The 22,523-nt window shown below is 32.1% G+C and overlaps 1 protein-coding gene and 1 long non-coding RNA gene across 3 annotated transcripts; both read left to right on the plus strand.

The window, feature by feature from the left end:
• Nucleotides 1–6,891: 6,891 nt before the first annotated feature.
• LOC126750433 (uncharacterized) lies at nucleotides 6,892–8,482 on the plus strand. The gene is made up of 2 exons (XR_007665724.1): nucleotides 6,892–7,217; nucleotides 7,806–8,482. It is a non-coding gene; the product is annotated as an uncharacterized LOC126750433 (long non-coding RNA).
• Nucleotides 8,483–12,620: 4,138 nt separating this feature from the next.
• LOC126747434 (L-asparaginase-like) lies at nucleotides 12,621–20,999 on the plus strand. Of its 2 annotated transcripts, none has more exons than XM_050456095.1 (8): nucleotides 12,621–12,819; nucleotides 15,158–15,272; nucleotides 15,327–15,561; nucleotides 18,381–18,591; nucleotides 18,639–18,763; nucleotides 20,325–20,510; nucleotides 20,566–20,679; nucleotides 20,850–20,999. In XM_050456095.1, exons 1-8 carry the CDS (start codon nucleotides 12,747–12,749, stop codon nucleotides 20,892–20,894), a joined length of 1,104 nt encoding a protein of 367 aa, XP_050312052.1. In that variant the 5' UTR covers nucleotides 12,621–12,746; the 3' UTR covers nucleotides 20,895–20,999. The 2 variants fall into 2 exon arrangements, with proteins under 2 accessions (XP_050312052.1, XP_050312059.1); XM_050456102.1 differs by having other exon boundaries at nucleotides 12,623–12,819; nucleotides 18,654–18,763.
• The last annotated feature ends 1,524 nt before the right edge of the window (nucleotides 21,000–22,523 follow it).

The following is a 22,523-nucleotide window of genomic DNA, read 5'->3' on the forward strand; positions in this document are numbered from 1 at the left end:
ATTGTTATTTCACTTTTACAATAACATTTAATTAAGAATGTTTAGTTTATTTATAATTGGTATCAGTTGCAACAATTAAAAACAAATAAAAGTTAAAATATTTGCTGCGTTTTATTGTATAAACAAAGGATTAACTACACTATAATGGACTGCCAAACCTGATATAAATGTATTGGATACAGATTTTATCCTTTATGTTTAAAAATAAAATCAGTGACTTTGATGTATGATGAATATTTTCAAGTATTAAACGATCAAGTTCCTAAAACATTCAAAAATATACTAATGATATAAACAGACAGAGTAATTGTGTAAATATTCAGCTTTTGTGTTAAAACATAATAAATTTAGGATCTTTTATTAAATTTGATTTACTTTATGATATACTGGCGTAAATCATTTATGTTGATGATATGGCAATTTCTAAAACGAAATGATGTATGACACTTAAATGGAAGAATAAGCAGTTGATCCTATACAAGGGCAATAGAGAAACTTTCAATTTGCAATTTTGTTTATGTTTTTATCATTTTTTTTTATTAGACCAGTAGTAGTAGGAGTAACAGTATTGGTGAGGAGACAGTGTTCGGCAGGTAGACCTAAAAATCCTTTTTAGGGTAACCTCTGAAACCTCATCATTACCACGGGCTAACGATCCCTAGTCTTCCTAAGCAGGTGACCCAGTCATCCTAGTTAAGGTCCTTTAACTCACCCAAAACAAAAACTGCGATGGGTACATTTTTGTACCCATCGCAGAATCCCTTCACATCATCAGGGAAAGACTCAGAAAAGGACGCAACACTTGCAGAACGCACTGGACTTCTTTTGAAAGTGGTGAACCTTTTTTGTCTCTTCGTAACTCTTACTTTCAGTTCAAAGATATGTTTTACAAAGGAACCCCGGACAAAGGACTTCCAATGGGCTTGCCGTTATCCTAGTCAACATATATATTGATGTGTAACGTGGAGCAATACAGTTTAGCAATACAATTTAGCAAGCAGTTTTAGGTCTCAAATATCAATTTCCAACTCAATCGTGAACATCCAAGTTGAAACATCTAAGTCAGCACTGCCAACCGTTCAATGAAACAATAAAACCTTTAAGGACAACATCCTACTGCAAACCAACACACCCAGAACAATGCCTACACTAGATTTCAGTTTTCAAGAAAGGTGAGCATTATTAAAATCTTGTATAGAAAGGCAGCATAGCACAAGAATATAGAAAACAAAACCAGAAACTTGTAGTAGACTAGTAGATACCCATTTCTAAGCAAACTCTTAAAGACAACTATTAGAAAACAACAGACAACTATAGGAAAGCAGCAGAGATAATAAGAAAAGAGCCACAACAACTAGAGGATCCTACCGGATTTTTAAAGCTTCCCTGCATTTTCGAAGAAAATCGGAAGAATTGCTAGAAAATTCTACATCAAGACTGCCTTCTCTTTGAAGACGACCATATGAGGTTTAGTATCGAAGGCCAACCCAGAATGCTTACTGGACACCAAGAACTAAATATACCAAATCCCCTGTCAATATGGAGTCCTTAATAGGAAAAACAAAGCTGTCACTGAAAACTAGTCAGGGCAAAATAATCTCAAACGGGTACCCAAACAGAAGAGGTTTCCAGATTAGGAATAGCAGAACACGTAAAGGAGGAGAAGAAGAAGAAGCAAAGATTTTGTGCAAAGCGCAACATTGGAGATCATGCAAAACCAAGGAACCTTCAGCCAGCCCAGTATTGATATTCCCAGCATCCTGAATACCTCTACTTCTCGGGACACTCGGAGGCAAGATATAATACGCTTCCCACAACCCAGACATCACAGACCACTATATTCTACATTCAATTTTCTTAGAAACTTTTGGAATTATGAAAAAATAAGAAAAATAATAAGAATAAGAAAAATAATAAGAAAAATAAGAACATTTTTAATAGAGAAACTTCCGATGTACATATTTGTTTATTACACTTTTAATGAAATTAGCGAAGCTAAATTTTATTCAGTCTTAGCCGACGAGACCAAAGATTTATCGAAAAAAGAACAAATGTCAATATTTATTAGATACATTTATAAATCAGAAATTAAAGAAATATTTTTAGGATTTATTCACTGTGAAAAGTTGGATGCGACCTCACTATTTGTAACAATTAAAAATACCCTATTAAAAAACAGTATTTTGTTGGAAAATTGCGTAGGACAAGCATACGATGGCGCTAGTGTAATGAGCCATCTGAATGTTGTTCCAGCGTTATTTAAAAAAGAAGTGCAGTTTACGTACACTGCTACAATCACGTCTTAAACTTAGCAGTCGTAAATTGTTGTAAAGGTATACCAGAATTCTTACAATTTTTTAATATGACAGAACAGTTATATATTTTCATGAGTCATTCATTTATACACACGGAATTTTTAAATGTGCAAAAAAAAAATTATCCTGGCAAACAAAAGAACCAAAGAACTAAAACGCCTACAACATGGCGGTCAAGATGGTCCATTCAGTACAAAATGTGTAGCGTGCTTGAAGATACATTTAAATCTCTATATGTTACTTTATATTTATTATCTTCTCGTAATAGTGACAGAGGGCTAGAGGCCAAAGGACTATTGCATTCCTTAACCAAAACATTTATCACTTACATAGTATGTTTTAAAGATGTTCTCAACATAATATCTTCCTTATCTGACTATTTGCAATCAAAAGATATGGACTATGCCCGAGCAAATATTTTGGTAGAAGAGACCCTTCAGCAACTACAATTAATGAGAGTTGAAAACTCATATTGGGATGCGATTTGGGAAAGAGTGAATATATTATATAATATTATTATAATATATATTTTATAGATTTTAAGGAAATGTGACCTCAAACAATTTATAAAATTGTTAAGTTTTTTGTATGTTTTGTTGTATTTTTTATTTTTATATATTTGTTTTTTGTTTTGTCTTTGTATATATTTTGTTTGTATGAGTTATTTAAATAATAGCTTTGTCGACAAAATTTTAAATTTTATGATAATAAAGCATTGATTGATTGATTGATTGATTGATATTATGGTCGCTAACTGGCGGTGGCGATTCGTCAGAAGCAATCCCCAAACGTAAAAAACAACTACCCGCTCGTTTTAAAATGTTTTTTTACAGAGCTTGAGACCGAAAATAAATTGGATACATCGAAAAAAGGTCTAAAGATTGGCGTTTTTTTTCCAGTTTTGGATAAAATAATAACTGAACTTCAAGCTTTTCAAATAATAAAAAGCTATTTAATGGATTAAGTTCATTGCAGCCAGGACACGAAAACTTTTTAAAGCTATCAGACCATTTGTTAATTGCTGGTTCCTATACCAATATCTGCTCAGATTGGGACGAAGAAACATTAAAAGCTGAATGCATCCTTTTAAAGAGATTAATGGCTAAAAAATCGGAAATCAAAACACTGAGAGAATTATTTAAACTGTTGGAAGAATATTATCCAGCTTTTGAAAATATCTATGTTTTAACAAAAATAGCTATGACAATACCTGCATCAACTGCTTCTTCAGAGAGATCATTCTCTTGTTTAAGTAGAGTAAAAACTTATTCAAGGACTACAATGCTGAATGAAAGACTCCTCAATTTCTATTTTAAGCATTGAAAAAGATCAGATTAAAAACATTGATCTCAATAATATTGTGGATACGTTTGCGAAGAATCATAATAACAGAAGAATCTTATTGCTTTAAATAACGAATTGCTATACGTTATAAGTTTAGACATTTCACGTTTTTGTATCTTTTAATTGTAAATAAAGTTTGTGTTTATAACCTTTCTTTCTGCTTATAAATTATTTTAAATATTACCATACAACGCTGTTTCAACGTAAGTTAAATTAAACGTAGGTAAGTACCACAGCAAAATGTAACAGTAAGTGCCCCTCCTAAGTTTTTCTGGCCCTGTCTGGCCCACCCCCCCCTAACAGAAAACCCTGGCGTCGCCACTGCAAACACAAGAAATATTTTAAATTACAATTAGAATATAAACGTGTTCTGAATAAACACATGTAAAAAATAAATAATAATAAGGTGAAAACAAATTGGCAATGAAAAATAAAAAAAAACTAATGTAATTATATTAAAAATAAAGATATTGATATGTGAAACAGAAAAATATGAATACAATTTTAGAAAAAAATGAAGAAAATTGAAAATAAGTACTATGTCAATGCATTTATTTTGATTTTTTTAATATCTGGATAAGGGTAAGTATTACAATTTAGGTAAGTTTATTATTTTCTTCGTTTTTTTATATTGAAAATTTTAAGAAAACCATTGATGATACTAAAAACCCGATCATCAGATTATTGAAAAACAAGAGTACTATATTAAAGAAGCTATTTTGATTTTTTCAAAATTTGGATTTTTTTTATGGAAAAAAAAATTTAAAGCCGTAGGCAGAAATAAAATTTACCTACTCACGAATTCAAAGAACAACCTTGATAATGAATAATACAGAATCAATGATGACAATAATTAAATGCTTCTACACAACACTTTATAAAAATTCAACTATCAGGCAACCCTGTAGGCCTCCGATCACAAACACTCAGAGGAAAATCCCGAAGGAGATATTCACAAAGTAAGAAAGGCTTTGTGCCTAATTAAAACCAACAAGATATCAGGAGAGGACATACTGACAACAGAAATACTTAAATATGGCAGAAAATACCACGGCTATGGCAAAACGCAATAATCACTCTTCCACAAAAAAGGACACATCAAATTCGAAGCGCCGAACGTACAAGTTGCATTTCTATCAACCCACAGAGCAGGCAGGTTTCAAAAGTGCATATAGCACCGTTGACTATCTACAGGCGATCCGCACATTTATGGAGAAAGTTACTGAATATAACTTCCCGATATACGTAGTTGAAGTATTCGTAGATTATGAGAAGGCTTTCGACTCATTTTATAAACCTAGACTTACATAATGCCAAAATTGAATATAGATACTAGGAAATAATGTCATTTATCTACAAACCAACTACAATAACTGTCAAATCAGACGAAATGACCACACCAAAGAAAATCAGAATGGAAAGAGTAGCCAAAGAGATATTTACTATCTCCCCAAGACTCTTTACAACAGCGCTTGAAGACACCTTCAAAACACTGTATTGAGAAGAAAATGGTATTAGGGTGGACTATTGTTATCAGTGCTTCATCGTCACAAGAACTCCAGAGAATGGCAACAACTACATAACGCTTCTACAAAAGTGGGCCTTTTAACAAATCGTTCCAAAATTAAATTTTAAGCAGAATCGAAAGGCAAATTTCAGTCAATTAATATAGAACCGAAAAGTTATACCGGGTTGTGCATCGCCGAGCGGAATATAGGAAATCCCATGTAAATTTTAAGTCAAAATTATTGGCTTTCCTGTACATTTTACAGAAAAAATGTAAGATAACTTTTTGAAGAGACCAATCTAGCAAACCCTCGTGCAAAGTTTCAAAAAATTTTAATAAGCGAATCTTGAATTATTCAATTAAATGTGATTGCAAAATTACCAAATTTTCGGTTCAGGTAAAACCGGACACCAGCCACCAGCAAACAATTTGTTATAAGGCTTTGCCAAATTTGACTACAGCCGAATACAAGAAATGTTTTTTTTTAATAAAACATTGAAATTATAAAACATTTCAGATACTGCTCTAATACTGTTTTTTCGCATAATGCCACTTAATTATGGCTATTTTTTCGTCGATTAAATAATTCATACTTGTTTTCAAATATCGACTGTCACTGATTTATTGACACTTTTCCTCACGTCAGTGACAATATTCATTTTACTGGTGCCCGTTTGGTTTTACCTGAGCCGAAAATTTGGCAATTTTGCAATTACATTTAATTAAATAATTGAAGATTTGCTTATTAAAATTTTTTGAAACTTTGCACAAGGGTTTGACAGATTGGTCTCTTTAAAAAGTTATCTTACATTTTTTCTATAAAATGTACAGGGAAGCCAATAATTGACCCCCTTAAAATTTACATGGGATTTCCTATGTTTCCTATGTCATAAGACTCGGCCAAGAGAACCAAACTGCCCAAATTTCGAGAAGGATTAAGCTTGAATGGGCAGCTTTTGATAAACTGAACTGTATATTTAAAAGCAAAATTCCGAAGAGTCTAAAAAGAGACTTTTAGATAAATGCCGGTCATGATATATGACCTAAATACGATGACGGTAACGAAACGCTATTAGGTCGACCTCCTAAAAAATAAAACGACGACATCCGAGTCCGGTAAAAACTGGATGGAGAAATCCAAAACCAGAACGATTAGAAAAAGTTAAAGGAGCATCCTGAAATGGCTAGAAAACGGCTGATGATTTTAGGTATCATCGGCTAAGTTGGGAAATGGTATAAAATTCCAAATTTACGAGTAAAATTAGCAAAAAAAATCAGAATCATGCTTTTAAATTCAAATTCCTAATCAGGAATTTCATTTTAAAATGGTTCATAAATTATATGAAATGATGACCCAAATATCGTTCTTGTACCATGGTTGCCAAAATCGTCTCTAGCTCAAAAAGATTTTGAGGTACATAAAAATATGGAATTATCTGGGAAGAAATGCCTTTTCTTTGACTAAAATTATTTTTAAAACATTCTCAAAAAAAGATTTGAAGCTTTTAAAAATAGAACCATTATGTCGTGGATATATTCTAAGAGCATCGCTTTTATAACAATAATAATAATAAAAATAATATATTAAATTGTTCAAAAACTAAATTAGATTGTTCTACTGAGTCAAGCGGGTTTAAACGTGGGCTTTCTTGGCCGCATTCCAACCCATATTTCGAAAAATTCGCGATTTTGCGACAGACAATATATTTTTACTCTTGTGTAAATCTGGGTGTCCAAACAGGAACAGTCGGAGCCTCCACTTAAAACTGGCTTAAGTGGATCCACTTTGCCAGGGCTACCCGGTATATACTCCGTTCGAGGCTACTCAAACAAACCAACAAGTTGTCTCGTCGTCTGGACTCCCCGTTAGTTGGAAATTGAATTTTAAAGAAAATTGCGCGAGCGTGAGTGTTTTGGAAATTCTTTAAAAATGCAAAGAATTTTAAGCGTGGAGACGAGCAGGAGTTTTAATCAAACCAATTCGGAGTTCGTCACTAAACGATTTTGTTGCAGTTTTTTGTTGACTGTCGCTTTTTTCTCGGTTTTGGGAGGTAAGAAAATGTTTAGTTTTCCAGACAGATGAACAGTTGTTCAATTAATAAAAGTATTTTTCTTATTGGATCTACTAATCTTTAGTTCTTCTTTGTTAGAGAGTTTTCTTATAGAGAGTTTTTAAATTAATTGCAATAAACTTAATAAATCCAAAAAATTAAGATCAATAGAAAATAAATTTTCCAACTGTAGTGCTACATATCTCCTAAACAATTGCTTTGACAAAATAATTCTTATATTATTCTTTTTAGGTTTCTTTTTTGATAGATAGTCTGCTTGCCTACAATAAACCTCAATATATATTAACCTAACCTGTGCACTACACAGTTTTTGAGATATTACTAAAAAAACATATAAAATTAAAAAAAGCCTTACTGCTGATTCAAATTTTAAAAAAAATCACTATGCGAAAAAAAAAATTTAAAATTAACGGATCAATTAACACAAAACAGACCTCGATCAAATTGACAGGCTAGTTTACATTCAAACACAATCGTATTTACATAAAAATAAATCTTTTCATGCCAAGTTTAAATTTATATCGTGCGGAAAAACCGAACAATAATGAAATGTTAATTTTTTTCCAGGTTTCCTGCTGGGAAAGTTCGTCTCTGACAAGTCTCTAAACGAGGTGCATAAAGAGATGCAGGATCTCTCCAGAAAAGTGGAGTTTTTGAACCTGAACTTGCAAAAAACATTCCAGAGCGTCAGATCCAATTCGTCGGCGAGCCAGGAAAATGCGTTTTTCAGCTGCAATTTCACGAATATCGGGAACAATCAGACCGGAATGTTGATGGCAAATGTTTACCTGAATGATTTGAATAATTGTTTCAATTATGGATGATTTTTAAAAAAAATTATCTTTGGATTAACTTTTTTGCTCTGTGAGCTCTTTGACGTATGGCATGTGAGGGTCACAGTTTAAACAGTTGATGTTTTTGAAATAGTGCATGTTAGTAATTTAGACTGTAAGCTTTTGTAATGAAACAGTATTAGTTTCATTACTTTTTATTGTTGTTGTAAAGTTTGTAATTATTAGTTTGTTTTCAGTATTTAGTTAAAATAGGAATGATTCACAGTCTTAAAGACTGAATCTTTGCAAAACATTAAAGAGTCGACATATACTGCGAATAATTATAATATTTTTGTATATAAAAAATTGTTCTATTTATTTAAGAATCTTGTATATGTGTACAATGAGTTATAATTATGTAAACTTAATATACATACATAAGGGAAAGTTTAAAAAAAAATTTGGTTTGTACCTTTGCCTTTTTTCTTAATTTCTTTTTACGACAACCTGTATATTTCTTTAAGCTTCAAGGTTTTATAAATATTTGATGGTTGTAAGATTTTGTTTTTTTAGGAATTTCTAAGTTTATTTAGGACTAGCTCTATTCTTCATAGGTTACCAATTAAGTTATTTATAAAATCCGGATATCCAAAAATAGGTTTAAAAATTTGAAACAACTAATTTTAGAACTTACAAACTGAATTACTTGAAAAAGTAATATTTTCTTAAAAATCTTTTTTCACCATAATTTAATCAATAAAAATTGATGAAGATGGAAAACAGTACCATGTCGATGGGTTTATTGCATTTCTTAAGAAAGTTTTTTGATATTTGGTGGTTAGTATTTATTATATACTATATATTACAAACTAAAATTTATTTAAGTTTACAATTTTTGATAATTCAGGTAAAGCTCAAATTACCAGAACTCTAATTCAGTAACTTTTTAAATGATTATCATATGTTCCAAATGACTTCTTATCAAATCAGGAAATTATTAAGACATGAAAACCAGTTTAAAATTCTATGGTCATTTAGTAATTACTGCAACGCCAAGACCAAAGATCACAAGAATAAGTCAATCAAACGAAAGTAATATATTCTAGTACATAAATGGAATTATGCTATGTACACTAATATATTCCCAAGTAACTTCCATACACCCACCTCTCACAAACCCAAAAACTTGACACTGGCAAAGAGAACCACGATGCATTACCGCTGAGAGGGAAAATGTATTTTTGCATAGTAAATGGCACATTCTTGTCTCAAGATCTCTAGTAAGTAAAGGCAACAACCAACAATTTCGTGTCTATGGTGACAGAGCACCATTGAGCACCATTAACGACCTGACAATAACCAAAGGGACTTAAAAATTTTATTTGAACATTGTCAATGACGTCTGGAGTAATATTTCTAATTTCCTGGCGTATTTCTTTTTTTTAATCTTCTAAACTCGCTGGTTTAGTAACATACATTTTACGTTTTAAGTATCCCCATAAAAAGTAATTCCATTCAATGAACCCTCGTCTATCTTATCAAAGATGAAAATTACAGCTTAAAGTAAATGCCGTTGCCTTATTGTGCGGACAAATCAAACGAAGTTTCGCCCCGAAGTCAAGATTAGATTTCCCAATTTTCTTACGATATTATAATTTTACTAGTTAATAGAATATATCAGCTATGCTCCAGAATTTCAGAGTCATCTCGTCTGTCTAGATCCTACAAGAATGAAGCTAGCGGCGGGAAAACCAGGGGAAACCTCTGAATACACGTAGAAAGTTGGAGAATGTGCTGCAACAATGGTCTACCTAATAAATAAGCAGCCCTCGACCAGCTAGATGCTCTAGGTCAGTTCAAGTCTGAATATTGACGCGAATTTTAATTTTATTCATTTATTGAAATATGGGATAGAATATGGTAGACAACATGTGAAACGCATCTGCGTACTATGAATATAATCTATGCATACACAAAAAAACCTGTAGCAAGTAAGCGAAAAAAAATATTTAGAAAACCAATTTATATTGTTTACGCAGTTAAGAAAGTATTAATTATGCCTTTTTCTTATTATAGGCTTTACTTGTAATGTTCTTTAGTAGCATATTATAATATACAGGATGCCTGCGATTAAATCAGCACTATTGATATAATAAATTTCTTAAAAAAAATTATTTATACTAATAGCCTAAACCTAAAAATAATAAAATTTTAGTGATATTAATAATTTTACCAAAGTTGTTTCTTAATTATAAAAACAACATAAAGTAAACCTATTTAATTTATAATAAATGAGCGAAAACATCGCCATTTTGTTCAATACATTTCTGAGCATACTTAAGCACGCATTTTACATCTATTTATCCAATTATTTGCCTAATATGTCCTTGAAGTTTATTAATGGCTCCGGATTTTTTTATGCACTTCATTCTTTATGTAACCCCAAAAATAAAAGTGGAGATGAGTTAGGTCTGGTGACATACTAGTAGGTGGCTAACGAATCGAACGTGTCGCAATCAATTTATCGATAAATAGTCTATTAAGTAATATTCTTGCATCATTTAATTAGTGCTCTGCTTAGACTAAATTGATTTTGAGGGTTTCTTGAATCAGTAAGGGAAAGATTTTCTTGGGGCCATATTAGTATAGATTTTAATATACCTTTGCTTGAAAAATTAGCTTCGTTGCTCCAAATTATACAGTTAAAGATTTCGTTATCATTTGCATTATGTAGCCAGTTGCAAAAAGCAAGTCTTGTTTTGTTAGATCTATGTTTGTACTGGTCGATATTTAGGCATATAGCACAAATTTGTGTTTCTTTAGAACCCGCCATATTATTAGTAAGCTCACACAGTAAGTTCTTGCTAAATCTCTAAACACACTTTCGGTACTTCTATATTTTCTGTAGAGAAAAAGAATCTTCGTGCAATTTACGAGTCTGCATTTTATTATTCAAACTCAGTTTGCCAAAATTGGCAAAATTATTAATATCGCTATTATATATTAAATAAAAATACACAGGATATTCTATTTCACAAAAAGTGATGTTTTTCCGTTTTCACCATTTTAATCAGCAGAAGAAATCCTACCAGTTTGCAAATTTAGCCGATCCTCAATCTTAAATATTAACAAAGATACCAGTATCCATAAGATACCCATCCTATATAACTCCAAATTTATGACTTCATTTATTTTGGTTACTTTCTTTGAAGGAAGTATGGAGGTCTCATTTACGAAGCAAAATACTTCTCCTCGTTCGGCAGCCTACAAATAAAGCAAGTAATTTATGTATAATAAGGAATAGCATGAGTTCCAGCAGCACCAGGCACACCGACCTCTACCGGACAAGATTCACTCAATATATTATTAAGTTCTACTCTTTGGGTTCGGCTGCTTAGATATAGGATTCAAACAGCCTATTGACAGTGCCCCTAATTCCTATTTTGTACAATTTGTCAAGCAGAATATGATGCTTTTGACACTTTCACAGTGTCAAATGCCTTACTTAAATCCAGAAATATGCCCATGTACAGATTTCTGTCTTTTAAAGTTAAAACAAGATTCTAAGATGAATCTAAGATTCTTCTGAATCTAATTGAAAGAAGTCGTCCATATTCTCAAAGAGACCCTGATATAAATAAATCAAAGGAGAACAACACAAAGTCTCGGTCTCAAAAATTCTTTAATTTGTTAGAATGGTGACACGTGTTTCGCTCCTAAGAGCATCATCAGACCTCAAGAAGATGCGTGTACACACATCCAGTGTCTATGTACACACATCAAGATTGTGTGTGTGTACACTTGACCCAGTCGGGCGTGTTTTTAACCTCACAGTGTGTGTACACACATCCAGTCTCTGTGTACACACATCAAGATTGTGTGTGTGTATACTTGACCCAGTCGGGCGTGTTTTTAACCTTCTTGAGGTCTGATGATGCTCTTAGGAGCGAAACACGTGTTACCATTCTAACAAATTAAAGAATTTTTGAGACCGAGACTTTGTGTTGTTCTCCTTTGATTTATTCTGAATCTAAGATTCAAGAAGAATAAATTACTAGAAGGAAACTTTTTAAATGATTCTTATAAATCCCAAAAAGTTCTCCAAGTGAGGAGATTCAAAACGAATTAAATTGAGCTAATACTTTCTATGTGCAGTTGTTTAGTAAAAGCCTGGATGAATTCCAGGTCTTATCAAATTGTAACTTGTTTTTTTTTTGTTAAATAATGAAAAAAGCGTCTTTTTTATCTTAATGCCAGGATCCAAAAGTTGTAGAAATTGTTTTGCTTTTGAATTATTAAGAAAAGCAACCGAATAAGTACCATATCGGAGGGTTGCCAGAAAATCTTCTATTATGGCTCTTAAGCAAAGTAAGCAACTCTTCTGACATTTAACTTTCTTTTGTAAACAACAAACATAAAGTATATACGAGTATACCCTTATATAAGCAACATTCATTAATAACTCATTTTCGGAAACAACCGCTCATTAAATATAGTAAATCATCAAAACACTGGGTCTTATCGTAAAGTAAGTAACCTCAAAGTGTTCTCAAGGGTACAACAAAAAGCCCATTAAGAAAAAATTATGCAATAAACACACAATAAATCATAAACAGAACGCGGAGAGTCGGTTGATCGGTGAACATCGGCGCGGAATGGTGTCGTTCAGTTTTAAAAGACGCCGATGAGGTTTAGCTTCGTTTATTTTTAATTTTAATTTGGATTTCCGACGAAAATGATCGAGTGTAAGAATGTGCTCGTGTTATACGTGGGAGGCACCATTGGTATGCAACGGGACTCGAATGGAGGTAAGTATTACTATTGATTTGCCCTCGTAGCTTTGTAATTGTCTCCAAATAACTGATTTGATAAGGACAAGCGTTTTGTAGTGATAAGATTAGGTCAAGATAAAAATTAGTAATTTTACAGGGATTTATTTACTCAATTCATTATGACAATTTGGTAATCTTCGTAGATACAACTAAGCTTAATTTAATATTTTGGGTCATACCTCAGCCTGCTCTCTTGATTTTCCAACTGTAAATAACGCTCGCGTTATTTTTTTGTTACTTGGCGAACTCGCTCATTTCTCAGGCAGTTTTAGTTTCTTTAGGTGTATAATCTTAACTTGTGTGTTAAAAAAGAGTTTCAAGTTTGTAGTATGTCTTCTTCACAGTTAAACAGAAACATGATATATGGACCCAGTATTGATTTTTTTTTTAGGATGGAACATTGACACATATTTATTTTATTGGCAGCGGATTTTAATTAGGCATAATATATCGATATTCAACGACTAGAAAGACTTCTGTTAGGTTTTAACTTGCATATGCATGTAAACGAACCGAGTTATGTTACATTGATTTCTTCATCATGCATCGACTATGTTTGTACAGATTTTTCGAACTCACTATTTGATGCCGTCTCTTCGAACTTTAAATCCAGTTCTATCTGATCGTGATGGACCGTTTTAACCCTTTTTAATAAGCGTGGGGTTGGGTTGCATAGGCAAAGAAAATATCGTTTACAACCCATAATTTTAAAAGCAGCTTGTCAGTTTTTCCAGATAAATCCCATATGGAATTCTATCCTATGTCACAATTTTCCTTTGATTGAGTTTCATCACCATCTTTTCTGCTAAAATGTCTCTGAAACAAAGCCTGGCAAACCGTGGAGTACTCGAGCCCTAATATGCATTGTCTGCATACTCTTAGCAAATATTTTTTGAATTCACTAGTTTTTGTCACATTTTAACAGAATGTTTATAGAAGAACAATCAAATTTGCTAAGCAAATTTAGAAAAAAAACAACAGGAAAGTTGGCACATTGCAAGAGACTGAGCCTTAAGGTGCTAGAAGTAGATCTTGGTTTTATACTACCATCACAGCTGATGGGTTAAATGCCTTTTGCACCTCCATTGCGTCTAGAATAAAGACATCTTCACCTCATTTAATCTTTTTCGTACAGACCTCTTCTGGACTTAACATGTGAATTATTAAGCATTAAAAAATAATGCCTTATATGGTTGAAATGAAACCACTGGCAAAATATTGTTAATGGTTCCGAAACCAGCATTCGCAGTGCTTTTGGAATCAATAAGGCTTATTTCCTGATACTAAGGGTAGCAAAAGATAAATCCTCTCTTCAAAGAACGTTGACTCTCCATTGGATTTCCGACCCATTTCCCTTTTAACCATATCATTGAAAGACATAATTTATTGTCTGCAAATCAACTTTCAAAACAAAAAAAAAACTAAAATTACTTCTTAATAAACTTACTTCTGAAACCTAAATAAGGCTTTTGATTGTGTCGATCATGACATACTGATAACGTAAGTGGGAGTATTATGGTTTCCTCCAATAGGTTTTTGGGAATTTGAGTTGATAGCAATTTAAAGTTTCCTATCGATATTGGTGAATCAGCCAAAAAGATTGCACGGGGTTAATATGCAGTAAGAGTTGTTGTTTATAAGTTGGATGAAAAATTCTCTAGGAATGTTTATGCATTTGTTTTTAGGGTTTTTGTGGAAGTATACTCTTTCACACACTTCTTTAATTAAAAAAAAACACTTTTAAGGTATATGTGTGACACAAGTAGATTCAATCATGTAAGCCTTTATTTCTTTTACGTAAAATGCTAACTCTCACATCATCAAATGACACTAAATATAAAACATCTATAAGATCTCAAACTTTTAATTTATAAGGGCTTAACACTTTTTAACCATATTCCACTCTGTATAAGTTTTAAGATGATATTTTTGGGGTTAAAATAACCCTAATTTTTCGCAAAAAAATATTCATATAATAAAGAAAACCTCTAAACTTTAAACTGCAGTGTAAGCAATTCCAATTTGCTTTTAAACTAGTATAATTCACGTAAATATTTTGAAAGTTATTCATTTATTCTGACCTTAGATTATTTATATTTCAAAACCTTCATTATCATTAACGTTTAAATTTAAAAATATGCTCATTTATGAAACTTCGAACTGGAATTTTTATTCAATTTTTGGCTTCGGACTGGATTTATATCCGAACCGAAAAAATCCGGTTAAATGCGGTTCTAATAAACTAATAATTAAAATTATTTACATAATTGGGCAATTGAGATAATATTTGTATTCAATTGTTTTAATTTTTTAGTGTACATTCCCATCTCGAATGAATTTTCGAATAAAGTGCGATTAACTGAAATGCACGATCCGTCATTGGCCGGACAACTCAAGAAGCCCTTGAAGCAAGACGAATTGATTTTACCGTAGGAAACTTTTCGATTAGCCCCCGTATATACTCCGTTTGGTTTTATTTTTAGTATGATTGGTCCCAAGGCGATAGTTTACAAAATCGAGGAATATAATCCACTGTTGGACTCGAGTAATATGTCCATCAAAGAATGGAAAAGGTTGGCAAAAGATGTTGAGAAAAATTACGAACATTTTGATGGTTTTGTGATACTCCATGGTACCGACACGCTGGCATATACCGCTTCAATATTGTCGTTTATGCTGGAGAATTTGGCGAAACCCGTTATAATCACTGGATCACAGGTTGGTTGATTTTAGAGCCAGGGTTCGAGTTACTTAAACTTCGAGTTACCAGAAAATCATTGCTTTTGGTAGAACAATATAAATGAAATGTTGACTTTTCCATTAAATTACCGGGAAAAAAGTAGCCAAAAACAACTACCGTGTCAATGGACTTATACTGGCTTCCCCAATAAGAGTTTTTCTCGGCCTTATCTCGGGAACCGTTCGTCGTATGATATAGGGGCAAATCGTTCATAAAGAATCGCTGGAAAATATTTTCAAGGTCTAAAAATAACCTCCAGAGAGCGTAACCGCCATCTTAAATTATCTATCATTTTTATAAAAAAATCAGTTATTTCAAAAATAAAGATGGTGGAGATTAATTGTTTTTGCAATAACCTGCTTTAACTTTTTAACGCTTTCACCGATTTTAACAAAATTTAGTATTGTTGAAAAGAGCATTCCTTGGGCAATAAGAATCACTCAAAATATAGTTAATTTTGTTGAATCCTTTTCCGCCAGAAGTTAGTTTTGACCCAAAATCATAAAAAAATCAAAGGAATAACATCCAGAAAACCGTTTTCAAAATATCGTTCCTAACCTAAAATATTGAGAAAATGAAATTATTAGATCAATGAAGTCCAAGGATTGCGCGGTAAATTTCCTAAAACTATTACAAATTTAGCAACAAAATGAATAAGATGTTAAAGAGGCAATTATGAGTTTAAAAAATATATCATCAGACCATTCATATTGCTCCAAAGGAACTACATCCTGAACTTATTACGTTACTTTAATATTAATCTCGGAATTCATACCTTAAAATATAAATACCTTCAAATTTAATCAAAATATAACATTAACATCCAAATTAGATAAAAATGCTTAATTTCTATCTTAAATTTACTTTAAATACCGAATTATAATCAAATCAGCCCAATAGCAAATAACGTAACAACTACTACAATTTATTAGGAACATAAGCTCAGAAAATCTGGTTATAACCGAACTATGTCCTGACATCTGTAGAAATCAATCCCCTATATTAGTACTAGAGAAATTTGTCAAGACTTGAATTTGAGTATTTCTCAAAGTACGGTTCATCGCATTTTCTAAACCCAAAGGTATCTTTAGTCTGTTTTACTTTACAGTCAAAATATGTGTTTGTACTACTACTGACTCCATGTTTTTTAAATTTCTTTTAGGCTACACCGTTATTATATCATCTTACAACAAGCGCTTACTGTTCCAGATTTCGGCTATTAAACATGGTAGCAGAAAATGCTCAATTTCTTTCAAATGTGTTGTGGACTGAGGAAGCCCTCGGTAGCGATGGGCAACTAAACTTACATAATATGCACTTTTGGGCCTGGAATAATCTTCGCTGGATTAAGTCCAGCATCAAAGGAGATATAGTGTAAATTTTGGGTCTGGGATAATTAGAGGGCGGGTTGTTGGACTATTTATTTTTGACGGTTCAATGGTCGAACATATTTAGATTAAAATTTCTTAAAAAATGTCCTTCCAATTTTAATGACAGATATTCCGCTGGACGTTCGTCAAAATATGTTTTTCCAGCATGACGGTTGTTCCGCCCATTATTCCCTTGCTGTTCGCCATTATTTAGGTGCCACCTTCCTTGACCATTGAATCGAATAAGGAAGTCTATTCCCTTGCCTCCAAGCCATGTATTTAACACCTAAATCTTTAGTTTTTGCCTTTTGGAATAGTTCTGTTTATAATTTTGCACATATTGAAACCTGATGCCTGATTTACCCTGATTGTTTCGTGATTTAATCTGCCTTGATTTTTATCGCTGGGAAAACATTAAGGATATAATAGCCACAAGGCCAACTTCCCGTGAGGATATGATTGCAAGAATTAGTAATGCTATCTCAAAAGTGAAATTGAGGCTGCTGTTCTTTCAACTCATCAGCGTAGTCAAATGTGTATTTAAAACAACAGAAGCAATTTTGAACCCCTGGCTCGCCATTGGATCACTTTCTTTTTCCTTTTATGGGTTTTATTATAAAAACGGTTCATGAATTCAGTAAACTAACTATGATATATCTTCGATTATACCTATAATATTAAAGTGACTTAATAAGTTTTGGATATGTTTAGTCCCTTTGGAGCAAAATGAATGTTTCGATGATGTATATTTTTTTATGATTTAATCTCATTTTCTCAATATTTGTTATTAAGTTACGAACCAGATTTTGAAAAACGGTTTTCACTGACTTCTTTGGACGTTATTTGGCTACTTTTTTGGTAAAGAAAAAATCATATCATTCTATTTGATTTTTTTAGGATTTTTCATTCAACTAAATTAACTATATTTTGATTGATTCTTATTGCCCAAAGAATGCTCTTTTCAACGGTACCAAATTTGTTAAAATCGGTCGCACCATTCAGAAGTTCAAGCCGGTTATTGCAAAAACAATTCAACCTCCCCACCATCTTTGTTTTTGAAACAACTGATTTTTGTTTACGAAAATGATAGATAAACTGATTTTCTTAATAAATGTGAAAAACAAATTTATATTATTTAAGAAATTTACAGAAAATGCGATTTTAAAATTTAAAGTGGCCGTTACGTCCTCTGGTGGTCATTTTTAGTACTATCAAATATTTTCCAGCGATTCTTCATAACCGATGTACCCCATGATTTTTTTACCCCCAAGTCATACGACGAACGGTTCCCGAGATATGTCCGAGAAACAGTCTTATTGGGTCACATAGTATATTGATTTTTGGAAAAGTTTTTTTGATGTCTAGACTAAGCCTAGTACCACAAAAACTTACTTTATTTAAGCATTAAACCAACTAAAACATTTCAGATTCCAATTTTCGAAACTAGGAGCGACGCTAAAGAAAACTTCTTATCTTCATTAATTTTTGCTGGTTGTTACGACATTCCCGAAGTATGCGTGTTCTTTGCCAGCAAATTACTTCGCGGCAACAGGACCACGAAAATTTGCTCGAATTTATTAAACGCCTTCGATTCTCCCAATTTTCATAATTTAGCCGATTTTGGGATAGAAGCACAAGGTAAATAATTACAATGTAACTATTTGGAAGGTTTATAATAGAATAAGATTGTTCTTTTGCAGTACATCAGCATTATATAAGAAAAAAACCGAATTGTCATCTCGTGGTGCATAGAGATTTGAACCCTAACGTGGGCACATTGGCATTTTTTCCTACCATCACTAGTGCACAGGTGAATAGTCTCTTAAGTAATTAAGTTATAGTTAAAAAGAGTGTCCTATTTGCTATGTGTGACTATTGCTATTTCCGGGAAAAAGTTGCCAATTTTGATGCTTATTTTAAATCTTTTTACAGCGTTGCAAGATGTTTAATAGTTCGTGAATTACAGGGTGATTTATAAAAAACGCCAAATTTTATTTTGGTTATTATTTTTAAAACTATTGATTTTAGAAACCTACTTTTAATTACAAAGTTTTATAATTTTTTGTGCTGTACAAAACTTCACCTTTAATTTTTTTTATGACATTTTGCATCTTGGCAACGGCTATCAACTTCTTTTTTTTTTAAATATGGACCTGCATTTTTTATTACCTTTAAAATGATGTATTTGGTTCAAATGTTTCCCAACGTTGGGAAAGACATTGAAAGGCCTTTCAGTGTTCTAAGAATCTAAATATGTGTGTTAAAAAATGTAGTTTATTTATTATTTATGTTAATATTGTTCAAATTACTAAAATAGTTTGTATTTTTTTCTTTTTTGCTCGTTACTTTCTTGATTTATTTCCTTTGGTTTATTTTTGTGTCGAAATGAAGTTTTCAATTGAAGAACGGTTAGGTTTATCGTTTTCTTATGCAAGAGTTTTCGCAATGCAAATGATGCACTTCAAATGTACACAAATTTGTATCCAGAAAGATGAATCTTAAAACAATGTTTGCCAGGCTAGAAAGAAATTTGCGCCAATATGGTTCTTTTGAGAACTCACAAAAGAGAGACTGTAATAATAAAATATATATTAATTATTATAATAAATAATAAATTGATGACAGCTAAACAAATTCTATGTACACTCAAAAATAATCTTTGAAGACCAAGTCATGTTGTGTCTAAAATGGAATTATTGTTAATATTACTACTTTTATATTATTTTAGCGTTTATAAATATTTTTAAATAACAATCAAAAAGATAAACTTTTTACTGTATTAATAAGTAGGTAATTAATTTACAATAAAAAAACAGACCCGCATTAAGGAAAAATTCCTTATGGTGGGTATTAATATGTCGAAATGTTGGGAAACGTATGAATGAGATAGATCTACATCATTTTAAAGGGAATAAAAATTGCTTCTAAAATAAGTACTTTAAAAGTGCAGGTTCGTATTCTAAGTTTTGTAGAGCACAAAAAATCATAAAACTTTGTATTTAAAAGTAAGTTTCTAATATCAATTTTGGCAATAATACTTAAAATACAATTTGACGTTCTTTATATATTATACACTCTGTAATTCATGCAACGCTGTAAAAAGATTTAGAATAAGCATCAAAATTGGCAACTTTTTTTCTAATTTAACTGCTCTCGTATCTCCTATAGTTGCGGAAATAGCAATAGCCACACATGACAAATAGTGTGTATACAGTGTGTCGTATATAGACAAAAATGCGATTCTGAGAAGACTCGCGGTCGATCTAATTTTTAAAAAAAAGTAGCTGAAAAAGAGTATCATATCGTTTGCCTTAATGTATCTTTTAGGACGATTTTTTGCCTTTAAATCCCCTTTCAACCATTTCTTTCAGCTCGAATCATTCCTAAAGCCTCCCACAGAGGGCATCGTATTACAAAGTTATGGTGCGGGAAACATGCCATCAAATCGTTCCGATATCCTAAGGGTCCTAAAACAGGCCATAGACCGGGGGGTCATAATTGTTAATATCACTCAGTGCTCCAAGGGGGCGGTCAGTATTACTTACGAGACTGGAAAGGTGCCCTTTTCTCACCCTTTCTTGCTACTTTTTTTCTAATTTAAGCATTTTTTAGGTGCTAGAAGCCATTGGGATTATTTCCGGTTACGATATGACTGTGGAGGCGGCTCTCACCAAACTCATTTATGTTTTGGGGCACCATAAAGGTGATTATTCGACTAGGGTTAAGGTAAGACAAACATTTGCAATTCCTCATAAAAAGTCTTATTACTCCCCAACAAGCAATATTGTATTTTATAGGGGTGGTGCCACACAAATAGTTTTTGTTAAGTGTTTCCTTGAAAATTCAATTAAGCGAACTAAAGTAATTCTTGTATTAATTAAATTTATTTTTCTTAGATGTTGAAATCAGATCTCAGAGGTGAACTGACCATGACCAAATAAACTACTGAAACAAATCTGAGGCGGGATTATAAGGACAAGGAGGGAGCAGTATTTAATAATTATCTTTTTTGTAGTTTTACTTATATTAATAAATTATTTTTGTTATTTTCTAGTATTTAAACAAACACAAACGTAATTCACACCAATCAGATTTATTTTTATTTCAGTATATACGTATCTAATAAACATACAAAAATAGTAAAAAAAATAATCGACATACTTCAACAACAGTCCCGGAGCATGCAAAACGTAATGGATAAATATTTGTAATAAAATAAATAAATAATTAATAAAACGTATATAAAAAATCGTGTCTTATAAGTACAAAAACTTTATTATATAATAATTGAACTATAAATCACAAGGAAAAATCACAAATAAAAAAAAAATGCTGCGAGGGTGTAGAAGTGACCGAAGCGGTCCGTTTCCTATTTTCAATATATTACTTACTTATTGTAAAGCCACAATAGACCTAGGGTCGCTGTGGAGGCTGTGCCCCACTCACAACAAACCTACTTATTGTAAATTTATTAGGGAAAAAAAAAGAAAATTGAAAATTATTTTAAGGTTGCTTGCAGTTTGTTTTTCCTGGTATTCATTGTTTTCCAAATTTAAATCGAACCTAAGCGCACAATAAACTTTAAAAACACTTAAATCTATTATCATTTTTATAACAAAACATACTAAATATGGGTAACTTATAATTTTTTAAATATAGGAAACAAGTTAAAGCTGCCTCTTGTTGCCATTTGAGTTTTTAATTCAGCGGCCATTGAATATAGCATGTACATTTTTTTCCGGGAATCTTGTATATTGTGTGCGAGATATTTTTATTATTTTTTTTTTGTGTCGCTAAGTTGCTATTTAAAGTATATTAATTATTAAATCGTTTTTTCTAAAAGTTTAATAATCAATGTTATGAACCTTTTGATCCACATTCTGCACCACTTTCTCCATATGACATTCCAGCTCAATATTGTAAGAAACCTATTTACAGCAGCTCCAGGATTAAAAGTTTCTGCAGCTGCTAGCATAGATTATGTCAATTTGCTAGCCAATGATGGTTTTTATGACTTAATTATTGAGAACTCTAAAAATTATGCGGTTGAAATGCCCGCACAGAAGTACGGAGAACCAAAGCGCGATACCTTTATTTCAGAGTTAAAAATATTAGGGGCTTTTGTTGTTTATGGGAACCATTACACTGAACCGAATTAATTATTTATTAAAAAGTAATTTTTTATTTAATATTAGAGTTTTTAGGAGATTTATGAATCGAAATCGGTTTTTGCTCATCTTTGCACATATACTTTGCAATTTCCATCAAAATGCAGGCGCGCAAATTGATAACCCTCTATCAAATCTAGTCAGGCACATAGGCTCTGTGGGTACTATCAAACAATTTAAGGAAAACGAAGGTTTAGTTAAGTGACATATCAAAGACTTTAGACATCGTAGGTACAACAAGAGACTACTTTGAGTACAATTGAGGTAACAAGTAAGGTTTCAGAAAAACGTCGGCAAGGGCAGCGATTGATAAAAATTCCAACTCCGATGCTTCGGCTCCAAATGCTTAAGCACATTCCTTAGTCAACTAAAAAGGGTAAATTAGATAAAATAGATGCTGAG

Source organism: Anthonomus grandis, chromosome 2 (genome assembly GCF_022605725.1).
Source record: "Anthonomus grandis grandis chromosome 2, icAntGran1.3, whole genome shotgun sequence".
Taxonomy (NCBI): domain Eukaryota; kingdom Metazoa; phylum Arthropoda; class Insecta; order Coleoptera; family Curculionidae; genus Anthonomus; species Anthonomus grandis.